The 20,160-nt window shown below is 49.7% G+C and overlaps 3 protein-coding genes and 1 non-coding gene across 8 annotated transcripts in view; 1 reads left to right on the forward strand and 3 right to left on the reverse strand.

The window, feature by feature from the left end:
* B4GAT1 (beta-1,4-glucuronyltransferase 1) overlaps positions 1-1,277 on the reverse strand; it is a 169,441-nt gene extending 168,164 nt beyond the window's left edge. For both annotated transcript variants that reach the window (XR_010026407.1, XM_063146208.1), the window contains exon 1: positions 46-1,277. Coding sequence is in view for 1 of the 2 variants with exons in the window: in XM_063146208.1 (XP_063002278.1) it covers positions 46-1,110 (1,065 nt within the window). In the remaining variant the exon portion in view is untranslated. The remainder of the gene's footprint in view (positions 1-45) is intronic.
* LOC134412386 (zinc finger protein 208-like) overlaps positions 1-20,160 on the reverse strand; it is a 489,474-nt gene that overhangs the window by 281,025 nt on the left and 188,289 nt on the right. The window lies entirely within an intron of this gene.
* Positions 1,803-1,884, forward strand: TRNAS-GCU (transfer RNA serine (anticodon GCU)). The gene has a single exon. It is a non-coding gene; the product is annotated as a tRNA-Ser (tRNA).
* Positions 3,824-19,627, reverse strand: SLC29A2 (solute carrier family 29 member 2). 4 transcript variants are annotated; one of them, XM_063145798.1, is made up of 13 exons: positions 19,560-19,627; positions 17,714-17,816; positions 16,250-16,331; positions 14,720-14,904; positions 13,855-13,994; positions 12,734-12,868; positions 11,258-11,355; positions 10,785-10,869; positions 10,522-10,676; positions 8,995-9,100; positions 8,621-8,706; positions 6,901-7,100; positions 3,824-6,076 (listed from the first exon to the last, which is right to left on the reverse strand). In XM_063145798.1, exons 2-13 carry the CDS (start codon positions 17,740-17,742, stop codon positions 5,965-5,967), a joined length of 1,413 nt encoding a protein of 470 aa, XP_063001868.1. In that variant the 5' UTR covers positions 17,743-17,816; positions 19,560-19,627; the 3' UTR covers positions 3,824-5,964. The 4 variants fall into 4 exon arrangements, with proteins under 4 accessions (XP_063001868.1, XP_063001869.1, XP_063001866.1 ...); XM_063145799.1 differs by lacking the exon at positions 19,560-19,627 and adding an exon at positions 17,980-18,005; XM_063145796.1 differs by lacking the exon at positions 19,560-19,627 and having other exon boundaries at positions 17,714-17,920.

A 20,160-nucleotide genomic window follows, 5' to 3' on the forward strand; every position in this document is an offset into this window, starting at 1 on the left:
GCTCCCAAGCCGACCAAATCTGGTCCCTTCCCCAGCGTAGCTTACCTGGCTGATGCGGTTGAAGCCGTACTGCTTGAAGCGCTCGTCATAACGTGGCACGGAGCTGGCGCCGATGTAGAAAGGTTCCCAAGGGTCTTGCCACTCCACCTCGTACGCCACCCGGAGCGGGCCGCCCGTAGGGAGATTCAGCCAGTGGGAGTAGTTGGTAGGAGCCTGGCACCGCGCGCACAGCTCCTCGTAGAACGGCCGGATCTCGCCCACTTGGTACAGCTGCAAGAGCTCTGCCTTCGTGCCAGGGATGCGGCGGGTGTGGCGGATCTCGAACGCCGGCACGACGAAGACCCCCGGCGTGCCCTCCTCTGCGGCTCTGGGTAACGCCAAGAAGGCCTCCCGCAGGCCCTCGCTGGGCACCATGTCCATGTCCACCACCAGCATCCAGTGGCCCTCCGCCGCCCCCCGAGCCACGTTGCGGAGCAAGTTGTTGGGGTAAGAAGCGTTGGCCACCTCCATGGCGTAATTGCGCCGGCCGGCCCCGACGCGCACCAGCTTGGCAAAGACGTCCGCGCAGCTCTGCAGGCGGGCAAACTCCCCGCCGTCCGCCGGCTCAGGGAAAGCGGCCGCTTGGTCGGCGTGGCACACCAGGTGCAGGCGGACCAGCTGGCGGGCCGGGGCGCAGAGGGCCCCCAAGGCGTAGACCATGGCCGTGGCCAGGCGGACCTCGGCCGAGCCCGGCGCAAAGAGGGCTACCGAGACGGGCCCCCGCCAGCGCTCCGCCAGCCGCTGCGCGTGGTGTAAGTTGCCCAGGCTGGTGTGCGTGACCAGCACCACGTCCGGGCCCCGCTGGCCGTCCCACGAGCCCCGCAGCATGTCGCGGTAGATGCGGTACTGCCCACTGGCATCCAGGACGCCGCCGCTCGCCAGGACCTTCTTGAGCCTCTCCTTGTGCCCGTCCCCGGGCAGCCGCTGCCGCCCCTGGAAAAGCTCGGCATAGCGGGAACGCTGGTCCTGCCCGTGAAGCCCAGACAGCAGGGCCAAGTACAGCAGCTGCAAGCCGGCCACCAGCGCTAGCGCTGCCACCAGTACCTGGAAGCATGAGCAGTGCATGGGCATAAGAACGCAAAGGGGGAAGGGGGCAGAGATGGATATTGGGGTGGGGGGTCTCAGACCCGGCTCATCAGCTCTGCTTCCTTGCCTTTGAATGAAAAAACTCAAAACTTCATGGAAGTCCAGCGCGGAGAGCAATCCAAAGATCCGTTCCCGGTGCTGCTGCTTCCTCCTCCTCCTCCTCCTCCTCCTCTGCAACTCTTCACATTTCCTGCCGCCTGTCCCTTGGAGAGGTGACAGCCCAGGATTTGGGAATTTGGAAAAAAGGAGAGATTGGGAGGGGGGGTCCCTCTCCAGCGCCCTCTACTCACGAGGAGGATGCATTGCAACAAGGAGGCACAGCCCTGCCTCCCTCCCCACCACCGCTTTGACGTTGCCCTCCCCCCCTTCTGCGACCCCTCCTCCCCTCCCCTCCCCTCCCCTCCGCCAGGGACGCACGTGCGCAATGAGCCCTGTGCGCTTTCGCTTTGCGCTGTGGGTGGGTTGATTTGGGAAGGGGTGTTTTTTTTGGGGGGGGGGGGCTCGTGGGTGGTTCTGCTCCACAGCGAGTGGAGGAGCGGGGAGAGAGAGGGGGGAACACTGAGATCTTGGGGTGGAGAGAAAGCATGGAGACCAGGAGGGCACAGTGTCTCCCCCACCCCACCCTGTGCGCGCACACCCCATAGGAAAACAGCTACCGACCAGGTGGAAGAGGCAGGGGCGAGGTGGCCGAGTGGTTAAGGCGATGGACTGCTAATCCATTGTGCTCTGCACGCGTGGGTTCGAATCCCACCCTCGTCGCTTCCTCCCTTTTGAGCATGGAGCTGCGCGTTATATTTTCAGCAGAGAAGGGCTGGAAAGAAAGCCCGCAAGGGTCGCTCCTCCAGCTAGCGGAAGGGGGAAACACAAGGCCGAGGACGTGGCTCTCCCCGAAGTGTCCCTGTTACTGGGGGCCCAGGGAAGTCCTGGGGGATCCCCAGGAATCACAGCCCAGTCTGTGGCAGAGGGGAGGGGAGCGTGAGTGGGTGGGGGGCTGCTTTGAAAGGAACCCACAAGAACATCAGAAGAGCCCTGCTGGGTCAGACCAAGGGCCCATCTAGTCCAGCACTCTGTCCATGCTCCCCCCCCACACACACACACTCCTTGGTTTAGCCCAGTAGAGCCCACATTTTGTATTTGTCAAAGAACTGGTCGATTTCATTCTCTACCCACCAAGTGAAATTGACAAGTTCTTCCTGAGCTGGTTTTGCACAAAACAATCATATATATATGATTGCGGCTACAAAGTTAAGGAAATCATGAAACAATAAATGTATAGCAAAAACAATAAAGAATAAAACGTGGGACACTTTTTAGAAGCATACACACAAAAGTAATAAGCCTACAAACAACAATGATGCAGTAATAAACCTTCTCCACAATATCTGTAAGTGAAGGCCAAACGCGTTTCGACTTGCGATCTTCTTCAGTGGCCTGATAGCTAAAATAAATAAAGATAACATACACAACACAATAATAATAATGAGTGTCTCAGAGGTTAACAACAGGATCGATAATTTCAGCTGTTTTGAAAGTACGTACGTACCTGAACTGACGTTTTTAACGAGTTGTGGCACGTCCCCTTGACTGTATTACTGTTGTTCGTATGCTTATTACTTTTGTGTGTGTGCTTCTAAAAAGTGTTCCACATTTTATTCTTTATATATATATATATATATATATATATATATGATTGTTTTTACTATAAGTTTATTGTTTCATTGTTTCTTTAACTTTGTAGCCACTCATTGTTTAACTTTTGGTTAAGGTGAGCGCCTGTTGTTCAGACGTTTTTGCACAGAGTAGGCCTTAGTTTGATATGGCAAAGCTTTCAAGTGTAGCACTGTTGTCAATAAAGGATGGGGTGAACTGCACACAACCTATTAAGGATTCGATTACGAACTTATTAACAGCAGCAAGATTAATAATAGCTAGGAAATGGAAGATACAAAGTGAATATCAGATTGAGGAATGGTATAAAGAATTATGGGATATAGCTATCAATGACAAATTAACATGTAATATTAAAATAGAAAAAGGAAGGTGCAATTATAATGAATTTGAGATTATATGGAAACCATTTTTGGAATTTGTTTTGTTAAGAGGGAAAGGATGTACACCTGTACAAGAAATATTACAATTTTGGGAAAAGGGATGAAGGTGTATAATAATAATAATAATAATAATAATAATAATAATAATAATAATAATAATATGTTTTTTCAAAAAAAGCTTTCAAGTGTAACAACCTATTCACACAGCGGCCAACTAACTGTCCATAGGAAACCCACAACCAGGACAGGAGCACAAAGGCACCCTCCCACCCACATTCCCCAGCAACTGGTGCATATAGGCTTACTGCCTCCGATACTGGAGGTAGAACATAGCCATCAGTACTAATAGCCATTGATAGCCTTTTCCTCCAGGTACTTATAATTTGATACAAGGTCATTGCCTTTCGGCATTACCTGGAGAATTTGGCAGGGGTCTTAAGTCTGTCCAGGGCAGGTAAGGATTCTTGCACTGCAGCAGTACCCATTCTACCTCCCAGATCCTCCCGCCTCTCAATTATGGACACCGAGGAAGAGGGAGGACAAAGCAAAGGTGACTTTTTGTGGGGTGGGGAGATGTTGGTTTTTTTAAAAAAAGGAATGGAGAAACAAAATCATCGTTCAGATTTTGATTTTTTTTAAAGGCTTTATTGGCGAAGGAATAAGCAGCTAGCCATAATAACCGCAATAATTCCACACTGTGCATGCAACAGAAATATTCTTTAAAAACAAAACTTGAATCTAAACAGAGTCACCCACAAAGACCTGGTCTAAAAAAAAAAAGTACTCATACCACAAACAGTAAAATATATAGTCCTATTTTTAAAAAACAAACAAACATAGTAGCACTATTGCCCTTTGATCCTTCATAAAGCTAATATTAAGTCACTAAAGTCACAATCCTGTGCATGTTTAGACAAAGGAGGGGGGGGGAGTCCTAAAATTCCCAGCATCCCCCAGCAAACATGGAGAATGCTGGGAGTCGTAGGACTTTTCTTGGTTTAAACATATATAGGATTGTACCCTTATTTATTTAAAAGCGAGCCTCAAGCCCGGTTCAGGCATTACCATTACTGAGAAACGCAACAGACTAGACGCACTGTGCCGCACAACCCATTCCCTGACCTGGTGCACATAAGTAACCTCTAATACAGGAGAAACATTTCCATTGAGATGGCCTCTATGCACACAGCTATAGATGTAAAGGCCCTTCTGTGCTGAGATTCACGCTGTATATGCACGAGGGCCCCCAGGAACACCGGGTATATCAGCTAGTATATTATATTATTGCTTAAGTAGATAGCAAGACTGATGTAGTTCAGTTGTACTGAAATATATGTGTGTGTGGGCCCTGTTCAGAAGACACCTTTAACCACAGCTTTAACCACTGTGAATTTTGCTTTATTTATCATGGTTAAAGCCGTGGTTTAACGTGTCTTCCGAACAGGGCCTGTGTGCGTTTTCCTATCAGATGTCTGAGAAAAAAGACCAGGGTTACCTTGAAGCAATACCTGGCCAGAGTCTAGCACTTGACAAAGTAGTATTAACAGCCCAAGAACATTCCGGGGATGTGTTTCCATGAGAACTCATTGTCGTCATTTTCCTTAAGTCTTCGGAATAGCTAGGAAATACCTGATAGGGAGTATTATATGCCTTTCTCTCCCCAACCGCACCCTCCTAGCTGAGGATGGATTCCTGCATTGAGCAGGGGGTTGGACTTGATGGCCTTGTAGGCCCCTTCCAACTCTGCTAGTCTATGATTCTATGATTATACCCTCCAGATGTGTCATCCCCCAGCAGAACACATCTGGAGGGTAGCATACAGTAACATCACTTTGCCTTTCTGTGCCACAACCCCCACTTTCCCCCATAAAACTATTTCATCAGAGACTAAATCTCACACCCTAGTTTAAAGATGCATTCTACCATTTCTCACCAATTCTATACCTCTTTCTGGAGCATGGGGAAGTGTCTCCCTGTTCCTTTCTTCTCTCTTCCTATGTTTTCCCCCCAAAATCCTGGATATTTTATATGTTGCTCGGACCAGCCTTTGAAACCACCACCATTAGGGTAGGGGGTGGACATAAATACTTCAGGCGTCCGTGGGTTCAAGCCCCATGAAACCCCATTTACAGTAGGGACTGAAACAAATTACATTCATTTGTTCGTTGGTTCTGCGTTAGAAAAGCTGCCGCAGAATCTGACGTCTCGCGGAACTCGTTTCGAGGAAGGCGGGGTTCTAGCCCTGTGGTTTTCGCGGATAGTTTGAAGCTGCCAAATCATGGCAGGACAGGAAGGGAGGAGAGAATTTGGGGGTGCCCTGCTACAGAAGGCAGGGCACCCCCCAAAGAGATTGTGCGCGTCATGTGTGCGAACGCCGAGCGGAGAGAGAGAGAGAGAGAGAGAAGCGAAGTGTGCGAAACTTACAAAGCCTTCCTTTTTGTGCGTTTCGGGTAGGCGCTGCAACGCAGGAAGCTGCCCGGACCTTCCGCTTGCACGAGGAGGAGCGGGGTCTTGAGAATTCTCGCTGGGAAAACCCAGGAGCGGGTCATAAAATACATACAAAAGAGGAGGGCGATCGGGCGAACACAAAACCACACACAGAGATAGACGGAAGTGTTCCCTTCATTCTCCCTTCCTGCCCTCCACCTTCCCCATACACGGGAGATTAATAGCTGCCACACGGGGAGGGGGGAGATTTGAAGCAAAATGAAGCCCCGCCCATCAGGCCCCCCCTCCCCACAAGCTTTCAAGGTGTTCTGACGGTTTGTTAGCGGCAGGGTGGCGTCCATCACAGCAAGGCCTTGAGGACGAAGGACAACCCAGCCCCGCAGGAGAGACCTAGGGCCAGGAAAAAGGTCATGATGGCCCCAGCCAGCTCACTCTCCTGAGGCTGGACCTGCCTGGGGAAGAGAAGAAGAGAGAGCTTTAGAGGCTTTATCACACCAGCGTTATACTGTGCAATCACTGTGAATTGCGTGCAAAGGACTCTGACGTTTTCCAGCTTATAATCTGCTTTCACTGTGAAGGACTCCCAGGCATCCTGCTTTAATTGTGCTACCCGACCTATTTTGCTACCTGTTTAGGAGCGAATCATTTGTTGTTTTCCAAGCTTTGCGCTGTAGGGGATAATTCAAGGGAAACAGGTACGTGGGATGAAGCCTTTATAGAATCGTAGAATCATAGAATAGCAGAGTTGGACGGGGCCTACAAGGCCATGGAGTCCAACCCCCTGCTCAATGCAGGAATCCACCCTAAAGCATCCCTGACAGATGCTTGTCCAGCTGCCTCTTGAAGGCCTCTAGTGTGGGAGAGCCCACAACCTCCCTAGGTCACTGGTTCCCTTACTGGGATAGGGAGGCTCAGGACCCTGATGGCCACGCCCCTCCCCCAGACAGCCCCTCCCCTCCCCCCCCCCCCACTGATCATTTCAGGGTTTCCTGGCTTTCACGCATCCCCCTTGCAATTCTAAAAGACTGAAATGCCTCTCTTAAGTCTTACTTAATATAGCTTTTAAGCTACATTGGGGCGGTCTTTTTGGCTTTACCCGCCACTGGATGTGCCCTGCACCAAGATCTTCTCAGAAATTGAATCTACCCCTTCATCTTATCCCTCCCTCACTTCTTTAAAATTAAGAAGAACAATCCACCAGCGTGGACCTCCCGTTAAGCCTTTCGCCCCTCCGAGTATTTCAGGGGGAGAAAGCGGCACCGGTCCCCACACTCACTTCGGTGCCAGGCACATGGTGAGGGAGACGAAGTAGCCGTTGGAGAGTGAGAAGACCACCATGAAGAGGACAAACCAGGCGTCCTGGCGGAACAGCATGGGCAGGTAAGCGCGCTGAGGGACATTGCACAGCAAGAGGAGAGGAACTAGAAGCAGACGGAGACCCACCACCGCGGGGAGCAGCCGCAGAAACTTCTCCGGCTGGGAAGGAGTAAAAACACAAACACAAAAAAAAATTCCCAGTTTATTAGTTAAGTTCTAAATAAATTTCTGATGCTAGAGGTAGCCCTGAGGACTAGTAGCCATTGATACAAGCGTATCGTCTTCTCCTCCAGCCATCGGTGGCCTCGCGACATTGCCGCCCTGAGGTCTTAATGATACAGGGCAGGGTACAAATACTTTAATAAACGAAATAAACAACTGAGTTCCATAGTTTTAACACTGCCCTGTGTGAAGAAGTCCTTCCTTTTATCTGTCCTGAATCTCCCACCCATCTGCTTCATGGGATGATCCCATTGGGTTTTGGGCTGCGTTAATAGAAGTATAGCTTCCAAATCGTGTGAGATATTGGTTCCTCTCTATTCGGCCCAAGTCAGGCCTCGCCTAAAGTATTGCGTCCAGTTCTGGGCTTCACAATTCAAGGACGCAGACAAGCTGGAGCATGTTCAGAGGAGGGCAACCAGGATGATCAGGGGTCTGGAAACAAAGTCCTATGAAGAGAGACTGAAAGAACTTTGCATGTTTAGCCTGGAGAAGAGAAGATTGAGGGGAGACATGATAGCACTCTTCAAATGCTTAAAAGGTTGTCACACAGAGGAGGGCCAGGATCTCTTCTCGATCCTCCCAGAGTGCAGGACACGGAATAACGGGCTCAAGTTAAAGGAAGCCAGATTCCGGCTGGACATCAGGAAAAACTTCCTGACTGTTAGAGCAGTACGACAATGGAACCAGTGACCTAAGGAGGTTGTGGTCTCTCCCACACTCGAGGCCTTCAAGAGGCAGCTGGACAACCATCTGTCAGGGATGCTTTAGGGTGGATTCCTGCATTGAGCAGGGAGTTGGACTAGATGGCCTTGTGCGCCCCTTCCAACTCTACTATTCTATGATTCTATTATGGGAGAGGGAGAAAAATGTCTCTCCATTTTCTCCATACCATGCATAATTTTGTACGCCTTTATCATGTCTCCCCTCACTCACCCTTTTTCTAAGCTAAACAGTCCCAAACACTGCGGCCTCTCCTTATAGGGGAGATCCTCCAACCCCTTGATCATTTTAATTGCCCTTTTCCGCACTTTTCCCAACTGCAAAATCTCGTTTTCATGTGTAGTGACCAGAACTATCCACCGTATTCTAAGTGTGGTCGCACCATAGATTTGTTTAAGAGCAGTATGATCTTGGAAGGTTTATTTTCAGTTCCTTTCCTAACTATGCCCAACACAGAATTTCCCTTTACACAGCAGTTGCACGTTGGGTCAGTATTTTCATCGAGCCGTCCACCACAACCCCAAGATCTCTTCCTTAGGTTATACAACAATAAAATTGTTCGCCTTGAAGGTGTCACAAGCCTCCTCCTCCTCCTCATTTTTGCTATGAGAGACTAATAACATGACTCCTTGGGATTTCCTCCAAGGCAACGGTCGTGCTGCTTGTCCCTGACATGGAGCAGACCTAAGCTGGAAGACAATCCCACTGCTGACACCATCACCACTCTTATCACTTACCCAGAGGAAATAGGACGTAGCGCTACGGCCCAGCCAATCCATGACGTTGAACAGAAGGAAGCAGCAGACAGGAGTGAAGAACTCGCCTGACATGGAGAGAAAGGAAAGAGAAATTGAGGGTGAGGAAGAGAATGGGACACAGAATTGCAGTTGTTATGAGACGGTCGTGGTCTCAATGCAAGATGTGGAATTAGTTGGCGCCTTTCCTGAGACTCTGGTTCCCCTAGAAAGACTTGGCAGGCAGAGAACCCAGCAAATGCTCCCATTATGGGGGAAATGGCAGTTGCTAAAAACTCAAACAAAAAGTTCATTCTTCTCCCTGTATGATTATACCTCTCCATCCCATCTCTCGCCCAAAAGCCCCCATCACTTACTCCAGGTCTTGTTCTCAGATGTGCTGGCAACACTGGCAGTAATGGCAGGAAACACGGACAGGGTGACGGAGAAGACCATGACGATACACAGGGCCAGCTGCCAGATCTGAAACACAAAGACAGAGTCAGACAGAGCCCTAGCAAAACTGTGGCCCCGTTCCTTCATCCTGGCCCTGCCTTCACCCAACACTCAGGGCAGAATTGGGAATAGCTACCCTTAGCACCTCTACAGCCTACGGAGCAGTTTCCTGCTCCTCCCTTCACCCCTACCCCCCCACACACACTCTTTCTGACCTCCTCCATTGCTGGAAGCAAGAAACGGACTGAACAAACTATGTTTGAAACTTTATGCTGTACCTGCATTTTTATGCAAGAATATTATGAGTAAACCATTTAACCTTTTCTTCACTAAAGAAAGGTGTGGTCTTTTTTGTCTTTTTTTTTTAAGCCTCTGTGTGCATGTGTAAACGCTCATTCTGTTTTGCCTTTTTGTTTTTCTCTGCTAACTGTCATCACCAAAGTACCAGTGTGGTGTAATGGTTCAGAATTTTGCACTGGGACTGGGGAGATCCAGGTTCTAGTCCCCACTCAGCCATGAAGCTCGCTGGGTGACTCTGGGCCAGTCACTGACTCTCAGCCTAACCTACCTCACAAGGTCGTTGTGAGGATAAACTGGAGAGGAGGAGGCCTATGTAAGCGGCCTCAAGTTCCTCACAAGTGTATTTGTGTTTTTAACCTGTTGGTAGTTTTATTATGGTTTTAATTTTTGTGAACCGCCCAGAGAGCTTCGGCTATTGGGCGGTATAAAAATGTAATAAAATAAATAAATAAATAAATAAATAAGAAGGCGGGATATAAATGTAATAATAAATACATCACTGTTAGCCATTCCAACTGACTGTACTGAAGGAGATGAGAGGGTGAAGTCCAGCCATTCAATCACATTTTTCCTCTTCCCTCCCCCTCCCTTTTTCCTTGTGTGTCATGTCTTTTTAGATTGTAACCCTGCAGGGAAGGGGCTGCCTTCTTTTGCTGATTATATGCAAGCCACTCCGGGAGTCTTTTCGGCTGAGGAGTGGCATAAAAATAAATAATAAATAGAATATATTTTTTTTTTTAATTAGAAACAATAAGGTACTATTGATGCCAAAATGTCCACATCTAAGGACTGAACAATCTCTCTGCAAGAACATGAAAGGCGTAATCCTATGCATGTTTAGACAGGGAAAAAACTACAACTCCCAGCATTCCCCAGCCAACACATGGAAATTGCCCACTATAAGGACATATGGAGATACTGATATGACCACCTAGCACAGTGTTGACTGACAAGCATTCCAGGTTCTCAGACAGGTCTTTTCCATCGAGTGAGATGAAATTCCTTTTCAATGTAAAATGTCGGGGATTGAACTACTCACCCGCATGGGATTCCTGTTCGCCTGGGGCGACCAGGCACGCTGTTAAATGTCAGGCTGCTTTCGTTCATTACCATACATTCTACCATTGCGCTGTGGTTATAGCTCTTACTTTCTTGAGCACTCCAAGGACGGACGGTTTGGGTGGCCCATGGTTTGCCCCTCCGTTCCCATTCATCATCTCCGGGGGACATTTCAAGCCTGCCTGTTCTAGGACCACAATGTTGCCGTTACTCTGGTGTAGCAGTTCTCCTTGGGGGCCGTCCACTAGAGATACAAAGAACAGGACGAGGGACCAGTCAACACATGGCAAAGTGGCATATTAAAACAATGCCGGCAGTCAACATTTGAAGAAACCCTCCAGAGAAAGCCCACCAGGAGAAAGCAGCCCAGCTTTGGTCTCCATTTCACAGCCTGGTTCTTCCGGGGTTCTTTTCTCCAGGTAGTGACGGGCAAAATCCTGCAAAGACAGAAGGCTAGCGCTGTTGCAACGGCAGGCGTTCCTGGATCTACCCCCTTCGTCTCTGCAAGACGCAACGACGGCGTTCACAGAGCACTTCTCATGTTACATTGATCTCAGGAACTCGCCTGCATGGGATTCCGGTTCGCCTATGGCGACCAGGAGCGTTGTTAAATGCCAGGCTGCTTTCCTTGATTACTGTACTTTTTAACCAGGAGTTGCAGGGGGGACAATTGGATTTTACATCTCAGGTCCGCATTACAGAGATCGTACACTTTCCGTGGTGAGGTCATGCATCCCTTCCTGCCTCGAGCCCAGCCAAAGGACGTCCCCCTTATTTTTTCAGGACTGGGGATTGGGGGTCAGGGGAAAGAGGGTTTTGTCTAACCTTGTGAGGTAGCAAAAGATAACACACAATTGAGATCAGCGTCCCGACGCAGGGAGTCACAAAGTAGCTTAAGGCAGAAGTCTGAGAGTCCAAGCCACCTAAAAAGACCAACGAGACAAGATTAATGAGGGGGACGCAAATTCCTTTCTCCTGTGCTCTTTCTGGACTACAGTGTAAGAGCTCCCCCAAAATTAAAGGCAGGCCATGGAGCTAAGGTGTGGCTACCCAGACTTTCTGTAAGTGTCGCCCGACTTTAAAAAGCGAAAAGGACATCCTGGATCTTTGAGAAAGGGTACAACTCCCTCTCAAGGAGAAGTTACAACGTCCAGGAGCTATTTGGTTTTAAAAAGTGGCTTTGGAAACTTCCAATTCTGCGCCTTGCATGACTTCGCAGCTGTTAAAAGGTTTAGATGCAGGAAACCAGGGTCAGTAGGTTCAAAAGGATGAAGATGTATAGTTTTACGATGACATTCCCACCCCCTTGGTTCTAGCCTTGATCTCTGGAGCGAAAGAGGTCTGCCCCGGTTTCTGAGTGACAGACCTTGAGATCATAGAATCATAGGCTAGTAGAGTTGGAAGGGGCCCACAAGGCTATCGAGTCCAACCCCTGCTCAATGCAGGAATCCACCTTCAAGCATCCCTGACAGATGGTTGTCCAGCTGCCTCTTGAAGGCCTCTAGTGTGGGAGAGCCCACCACCTCCCTAGGTCACTGGTTCCATTGTCATACTGCTCTAACAGTCAGGAAGTTTTTCCTGATGTTCAGCCGGAATCTGACTACCTGTAACTTGAGCCCGTTATTCCGTGTCCTGCACTCTGGGAGGATCGAGAAGAGATCCTGGCCCTCCTCTGTGTGACAACCTTTCAAGTATTTGAAGAGTGCTATCATGTCTCCTCTCAGTCTTCTCTTCTCCAGGCTAAACATGCCCAGTTCTTTCAGTCTCTCTTCATAGGGCTTTGTTTCCAGACCCCTGATCATCCTGGTTGCCCTCCTCTGAACCCCCTCCAGCTTATCTGTGTCCTTCTTGAGTTGTGGTGCCCAGAACTGGACGCAGTACTCAAGATGAGGCCTAACCAATGCTGAACAGAGGAGAACCAGTACCTCGTGCAATTTGAGAGCTATACTTCTATTAATACATCCCAAAATAGCATTTGCTCTATTTGCAGCCACATCACACTGTTGGCTCATATTCAGCTTTCGATCTACAACAATTCCAAGATCCTTCTCGCTTGCAGTATTACTGAGCCAAGTATCCCCCATCTTGCAATGGTGCATTGGGTTTCTTTTTGCTAGGTGCAGAACTTGGCATTTATCCCTATTAAATTCCATTCTGTTGTTTTCAGATATGTGCAGGGCGCAATCCTGTTTCCGCTGGCTCTTCCCTTCCCCCAGGCTAAAGATGCTCTGCTCTTCTGATCTTTTCCATAGGACGTGGTTTCTAGGTCCTTCTATCTTCCTCACTCATCGGGATACTCACTGGCCATAGAAAGCAACATGGCTAGAGCAGCGAAGGTCCCCGCCATCCCCTGGCCACTCAGGAAGAGAGTGCTGTAGCTTTGCGGAAACGATCCCAGCTGCCCGAAAAGGCTCCCTTGCAGGACGGCACAGAAGGCTGGAGAGAGACGGGGAAGGAGATAGAAGAGAATTTATTTATTTATTTATTTATTTAAAACATTTATATCCCGCCCTATATCAATAAGATCTCAGGGCGGCGTACAGATAAAAGCATACGGAATAAAAACAGTAAATATACACGGCTAAAAACAAATTAAACCATAAACCACGTTAAAACGATATATAATTTAAAAGCAGTGAATGAGAATACCAGCAGCACAGGATTCAAGCGAAATGCCCCCTGCAATTTTGTGAACTGCCCAGAGAGCTCCGGCTATTGGGCGGTATAGAAATGTAATAAATAAATAAATAAATAAATAAATAAATTCTACAAGCTTTGGTTCCTGGGGGGGGGGTGTCTTGGGGGCTGGATTCTGTTACCCGGGGGTAAAGGAAACACACTCCAAACATGCCCAAAGGCAAGTTTCCTTCTTGATGAGCTCATGTGTCCCAGGACCGTGCCCTGGGACTGAAGGCAACTAAGCCCCAGAGAAACCGGATGGTGACTAAATCTTCAGAACTGAGCTGTTCAAAACAGGCAGTGAGGGGTGAGGGGTGGAAACAGAATTGCTGTTAGAACTCATGGTGATGGGAAAGCCGCACCTGTTGAATTTCGGCCTGACACAAAGCAGAGGTGGGGAGCCTCTGGCCTGGTTTCCCAATCCAGCCCTCTGGGGTTCCCGAGATGACCCACCCACTTTCCCCCAACTATTGATTGTTTCCTGGGTTTTTAATGCAGTTTCCCCCCTATTCTCAAAACCTGAAATGCCTCTTCGAAGGCAATGAGAGCTAGAAGCTGCAACACAGCTTTTTGGCCACACCCCTCTTGCCTCCAGCTCCACCCACCTCCGCCCGAGCGCTTCTACGAAATGGGTTAGGGCGAAAGAGATTCAACGCGCCTGCTCTAACCACTGCACCACACTGCCTCGCAACTTCTTCCTCCCCAAGCTAAACACGGACGGGCCCCAGACCACGCAAACTCACAGTTAATGAACCAGACGCTCGCCATGGTCACGGAGAAGAAGCTCTGGGGCGTCATCTCCACCCTGACCAGGATGGCCGTCAGCATGAAGAGGACCAGTATCCCAACCAGGCTACCCACGATCCGCACTTTGTCCGGAATGCTTTGTAAGAGAGGAAAGGAAGAGGTTGAGTGCTCCAGGGCACGATTGCCGGCAGCCCTGCGTACGACGTAAACAGTCGTGGTCCTACCTCGCAGGGTCGTCTCCAAGGAAAACACAATCAAGGCCCTACCGTCGCTAGTCACTTACAGAACTGATTTATTGGAAACAAAGCCCTAGGAGGAGAGACTGAAAGAACTGGGCACGTTTAGCCTGGATAAGAGAAGATTGAGGGGAGACATGAGCACTCTTCAAATACTTGAAAGGTTGTCACACAGAGGAAGGCCAGGATCTCTTCTTGATCCTCCCAGAGTGCAGGACACGGAATAACGGGCTCAAGTTAAAGGAAGCCAGATTCCAGCTGGACATCAGGAAAAACTTCCTGACAGTTAGAGCAGTACGACAATGGAACCGGTGACGTAGGGAGGCGGTGGGCTCTCCCACACTAGAGGCCTTCAAGAGGCAGCTGGACAACCATCTGTCCGAGATGCTTTAGGGTGGATTCCTGCACTGAGCAGGGGGTTGGACTCGATGGCCTTGTAGGCCCCTTCCAACTCTACAATTCTATGATTCTATACTTCGGTAAGTGCTAAGCTATAGAGAACAACCCGGAAAGGGGAGAGCGTGGATGGAGCCGGAGTGGGCGGGGTGGGGGGGCGGGGACACAGTCTCGGGACGGGACCCTGGAGCTTTGCTGGGATAAAATCGTGTGAACGCGTCCGTCTCACCACTGGTAGAGGAGCGAGTTGAGAAGAGTAAAGAGCAGCAAAGGCAGCTGGGAGAGGAGGGCCAGCCAGTTGCTGAAGTTGAAGTCATCGCTGCAGCGAGGTGCAGGCCCAGGGCTCTCCGACGTCCAGTTCCCATCCTCCTCGCCAACCGAGCAGTTCCCCAAAATGAGACGGGCCTGAAAATACTGAGGAGAAGGTTTTATTTGTGGGGGTGTCCTTGACGTGGAATCACCCCAGAAGAACGTGAGGGTCGGGACGCGGGCTTGCTTGGCTGTGAGTCAGGCTTGAAAGCAATCCCCTCTGAACGGAGATACGTGCAAGGTAATAAGTGGCTATTCAATTGCATGGTGCAAGGGCGCTTTGCGCGTGCCCTGAGGCACTCCCTTCATCCCTGTTGGACAGAAGCTAAGCCAGACCAACTTCATTCCTTCCCTCTGGACTTGGACACTCAAAACACGAAAGGAAAGGAAAGGAGGTGGTTTGCATGGTGAAGAGAAAGCCGGAACAAGCATGTACATCAGGAGGAAAGAAAAGGAAAAGAAAGCAATTTGCTCCCGAGTAAGTCCATGCCAAGCAATGAACCTCAGACCCTGGCCTAGGGAGAAATCATGTGCTGCCCAGATACTGGATCTATCACAGCTTAACAGCACAATCCTTCACATTGCGTCCAGTTCTGGGCACCACAATTCAAGAAGGAAGCAGATAAGCTGGAGGGGGTTCAGAGGAGGGCAACCAGATGATCAGGGGTCTGGAAACAAAGCCCTATGAAGAGAGACTGAAGGAACTGGGCATGTTTAGCCTGGAGAAGAGAAGATTGAGGGGAGACATGAGAGCACTCTTCAAATATTTAAAAGGTAGTCACACAGAGGAGGGCCAGGATCTCTTCTCGATCGTCCCAGAGTGCAGGACACGGAATAACGGGCTCAAGTGACAGGAAGCCAGATTCCAGCTGGACATCAGGAAAAACTTCCTGACTGTTAGAGCAGTACGATAATGGAATCAGTTACCTAGGGAGGTTGTGGGCTCTCCCACACTAGAGGCCTTCAAGAGGCAGCTGGACAACCACCTGTCAGGGATGCTTTAGGGTGGATTCCTGCACTGAGCAGGCGGTTGGACTGGATGGCCTTATAGGCCCCTTCCAACTCTACTATTCTATGATTCTATGATTCTATGATCTAGCTCAGGAGTTGAAGTCCAAAACATTTAGAGAACTACTTCCTTCCCACCCTCGGAGACACGGTGGGACTTCTGCTCTCAGTATTCCTGATCATTGCCCATGCTAACTGATGGGTAAAAAGACCCAAACATTTGGGGGGTGCCCAGTTGGGGGAGGAAAAGTACAAGAGAGTGGTGATGCACACAGAATTCCCCATAAATAATAACAATAATTCATTATGATGTATTAACAACAACGAGAAGGAGATATACAAAGGGGAACTGAGCTGGGAAAAATCCAGGGGTGGGGCGATTCCTAGCTGAGCCCCGCAACAGTCCGGTTGCCCAGAAAAGTATCGAAATCAAAGCACCAACCGGGATGGCCGTGATGAAGAAATTCCAGGGAAGGAGAGTTCCAAGGCCGAGAAGGAAGAAGATGATCCCCACACAATGGAACCTAACGGTTTGGATAGAAAGATGAGAGAGACTTTGGTCAAAATAGAGGAATCTTTTCTTATCCCATGCTGACCGGGGCATGCTGGGAGTTGTAGTACTTTTCTTTCTGTCTAAACATGCATAGGATTGCACCATAATGTATCTGGAGAGAGAACAGACACGACAAAATCTAAACCAGACAGGCCAAAGGTTTCCTAGATAAAAATGTCTTTGGCTGGTGGCTGTTTTTCCTTGGTTCCTTTATCACCACCCACTCCTGCCCCTAGCAGAGAGAGAAACGGTGTACTTTGTTAAAGAAAGAAATGTTTGCAGTTCCTTGGCCGTTTCTAGACCAGAAAATCAAGTTTTGGAGGAGGAAGAGAGGGAAAGGGTTTGCCCCCGAAATGCAGGCGGGGAGACACGACAAGGAGGCTGTGCACCTGGCCAGGAAAGCTGGAAACTCAATACCTTTCAACCTAAAACTATAATCTATGCAAATTGACCCAGCCAGGTGTGCCGTATTTCCTTCCTTGCCTCTCCCAAACACATAACTGACTACATGAAAACGAAACAGCAGCAAGAGGACACATCTATACAAACTGTCATAGCTGCCTCTTCTAAAAACAAACAAAATGCTTACGTAACTGCCCCAATTCATGTCGAGCTGGGGGAGTAAGCCAGCTTGGGAGTCACACAGAATTCTTTAGGCGCAGAGCAGAAAACATCAAATTATTATTATTATAGTTATGATTAAACAATCAAGGTAGCACCAAAGGTATCTTGTGCCTGGGAGACGGGACGACACTTTGTTCAGTGGGGGTAGGGAACTTGGGGCCCTCCACCAGATGGTGTGGGACTCCAGTTCCCATCATCCCCAGCTATGGATGATGGGAGTTGTAGGCCAACAGCAGTTTTGTTTTGTTTCCTGCTCAGAGCCTGGTCCATGGGGGTCATCCCATTTTATCTTTACAACCTCCCAAGAGGTTTCATCCTCTTCAAACTATGACTGGCATTATGGCTTTAAAACTAGGGGTTCACACACACTGAATTATTGGGCTACATCCCACTGGCTTATTGCAACCTTTGCCCAAGAAAGCGTTTTCAGTAACTCAAAAAACTAACTTCTTGGCAGGCCAGACATTAACTGGTCCATGAAAGCCTCCTCCTCCACGACTCAACCTCCTTTTGAGACGTTACAAAATTTTGACACATGGAGCTCTAGGGCTGGAGGAAATGGCACTCTGCATATGCTCAAGGGTATCCCCCGTATTGTTCTCATATCCTACGATTCAGCCTCAGCATTCAAGAAGAGATTCCACGGACAAGGCAGAAGCTGGGTATATTCTAAGCTCCTTTCCAACTTATATCCTCTGAAATCGGACGTAACGCAGCTCGGCTACTTACGAATCCTTGGGTCTCCCCTGGGAAGCCATCGGAAAAGGGTTATCCTGAAGCCGGAGGCAGGAAAGGCCACGGAAGTCTCCCCTCTGTCAAAACACAGCTGCACCTGGGAGAGAGAAAAGCAGATGTGTTGAACTACTGCTCCCAGAATCCCCCCTGCCAGGTTTCTGTAAGCAGTAAAGTCCCACACATCTGGTGGGCATCCGGTTGGGGAAAGCGACTTAACAGATAAATAAATAAAATGAAGCAACATTTCAATATGGGAGTACCGGAATCCGTTCTTTCCTTCTGAACGCTCCAATCAAAAGTAGGCAATAAAGTGTTACATGAGCGGGGAGAACGCTGTGCTTTTACAAGGACAAGAAAAGTAAACACCATATAGATAAGCCCTTAAGCCAGGACAAAGGCGGGAATACACAGATAGCAATTCACAACTGGAAAAACAAATCCTTTCTTTATACATACACACACACACACACACACACACACATATAGGATGAGTCTACTCACGTTACACCATTTAGCACCCTTTGACCAACGTTCAGGGTTGTGCAATTAGAATGAGGGATTTGCCAAGAGCGGTGGGAGATTTTTACCCTTGCAAATATTTTGAGCAATGCTCAGGGCTTACCCTTAGTTTCTGCAATTTCTCCTGTCCCTACACATGACTGGTATTGGGGTTTTTTTTAGAATTATTCTAATATCGTATCTTCACACTGATACAGGGTATTCAAAAAGAGATTCGTCTACATGGGAATAAGATCCAGCCTCAGTCATACTTGGAGTAGACCCACTGGAATCACGGGGACTTCACTGTGCTATGCTTAACCTGAGTCAGTGGGTCTACTCAGACTACGTCTGGATCCGACTCGTGATTTCAATAAACCTCACAACAACTGTGCAGTGTAGGCCAGGGGTGCCGGTCCCTGAATTTCGTGGTATGGATACCGAGAGTGAGACCTAATTGAATAGTCACTGGAGGGCTGTATGTCGCCCCATTCCAACCCAGTGGGGTTATCCTATAAAGCTGGATGGTGGGCCAGTGTGGTGTAGTGGTTAGAGCATTGGACCTGGGTTCAAATCCTCACTCGCCCATGAAGCTTGCTGGGATGACTTTACCTCTCAGCCTAACCTACCTCACAGGGTTGCTGCGAGGATAAAAGGGAGAGGAGGAGAATCCCACATGCCTCTTTGGCCTCCTTGGAGGAAAAAAGCGGGATATCAACGCAACAAATCAATGCATGAAAGAAGTTAAACTACGGAATTTGGTGACACAAGATATAATGATGGGAACAACAAAACTTAGATGGCTTTAAAAGGGGATTAGACAAATTCATGGAAGAGAAGACTGTCAAGGCCTACTAGGCCTGATGGCTATGTATCACCTGAAGGTTGCGTAGCCTAAAGGTGCGATCCTATGCATGCTTAGACAGAAAAAAACCTCCTACAACACCCAGCATTCTCCAGCCATCACAACAGCCGGGCGCTGGATTGTAACAGAGATGGCCTACACTCAGCTTTCAGGGAGGGAGCCCTCTGCACAAGCTCAGAGGCACGGCCGCCCTTCTTCCTCACCCGCTGTCTTTCCCGGTTGCGTCGTGGCGCTGCAAATCCGATAGATCCCATAGGAAGGGGGTTTTTGAAAAGCCAACCTGGACCCCTCTTTTCTCACCCACCCAGAAATCCGCGCGTCCCGAGGACGAGGACTGGGTAACCCCTCCTTCTCCAAGTCCTACATCTCTTCCAATGGACACATTGGAAGCTCGGGGGACACAATCCGGACCGGATTCGCCCCCCACCAGGGCGGAACCCCTTCCCCCCCCCCCCGAAGCGGGCCGGGGAGGCTCACCTAGGACGGAGGCCCGGCCCCCGGCGGTCCGGCCCCGGCTCCATCAGGCAGGATGCGGCCAAGGCGCGCGGCACTCGCCTTCCCCCGTCCTTGGAGAGGAGGCGCGCTCGGGGAGGAGCCGGCCTCGGCAGCTGCGTGCAGGTACGCAGCCCGGGAAGAGGCCGCGTCTGGCCGCCGCTGCTGCCCGCCCCCAACGACCCTCGGGCCGGGCCTGCTGCAGCCTAGAGGCCGGCCGGGACGGGAGGGGGGCTCCTCCGCCGTCAACCAGACGAGGGGAGAATCGGGGAGGGGCGCAAAGGAGGAACCTGGGAGCGGGGAGCACAGATGGCGCAAAGTAGGAGGTTAAGAACATAAAACCATCAGAAGACCTGACTGGGCTGCGATTCATGCAGATCCCACCCCCCAACCACCCAGGGAAGTCTTTTGGGGGGATCCCCATGAATCACAGCCCATTCTGTGGCCCGGTGGGGGGAGTGGGTGGGGGTGGGGCTGCTCTGAAAGGAACCCATAAGAACATCAGAAGACAGACCAAGGGTCCATCTAGTCCAGCACTCTGTCCATGCTCTCTCCACACACTCCCGGCAGAGCCCATATTTTTGTA

This window comes from Elgaria multicarinata, chromosome 21 (genome assembly GCF_023053635.1).
Source record: "Elgaria multicarinata webbii isolate HBS135686 ecotype San Diego chromosome 21, rElgMul1.1.pri, whole genome shotgun sequence".
Taxonomy (NCBI): Eukaryota; Metazoa; Chordata; class Lepidosauria; order Squamata; family Anguidae; genus Elgaria; species Elgaria multicarinata.

Excerpts from the sequence above, each read along its gene's own strand:
- SLC29A2 (XM_063145798.1), bottom strand. The coding sequence starts at position 17,742 with ATGGCTTCCCAGGGGAGACCCAAGGATTC. Across the intron at positions 13,995-14,719 it reads AACTCGCTCCTCTACCAGTG|CATTCCGGACAAAGTGCGGA; the intron begins GTGAGACGGACG and ends TCTCTTACAAAG. Across the intron at positions 10,870-11,257 it reads ATCTTTTGCTACCTCACAAG|GATTTTGCCCGTCACTACCT; the intron begins GTTAGACAAAAC and ends CTGTCTTTGCAG.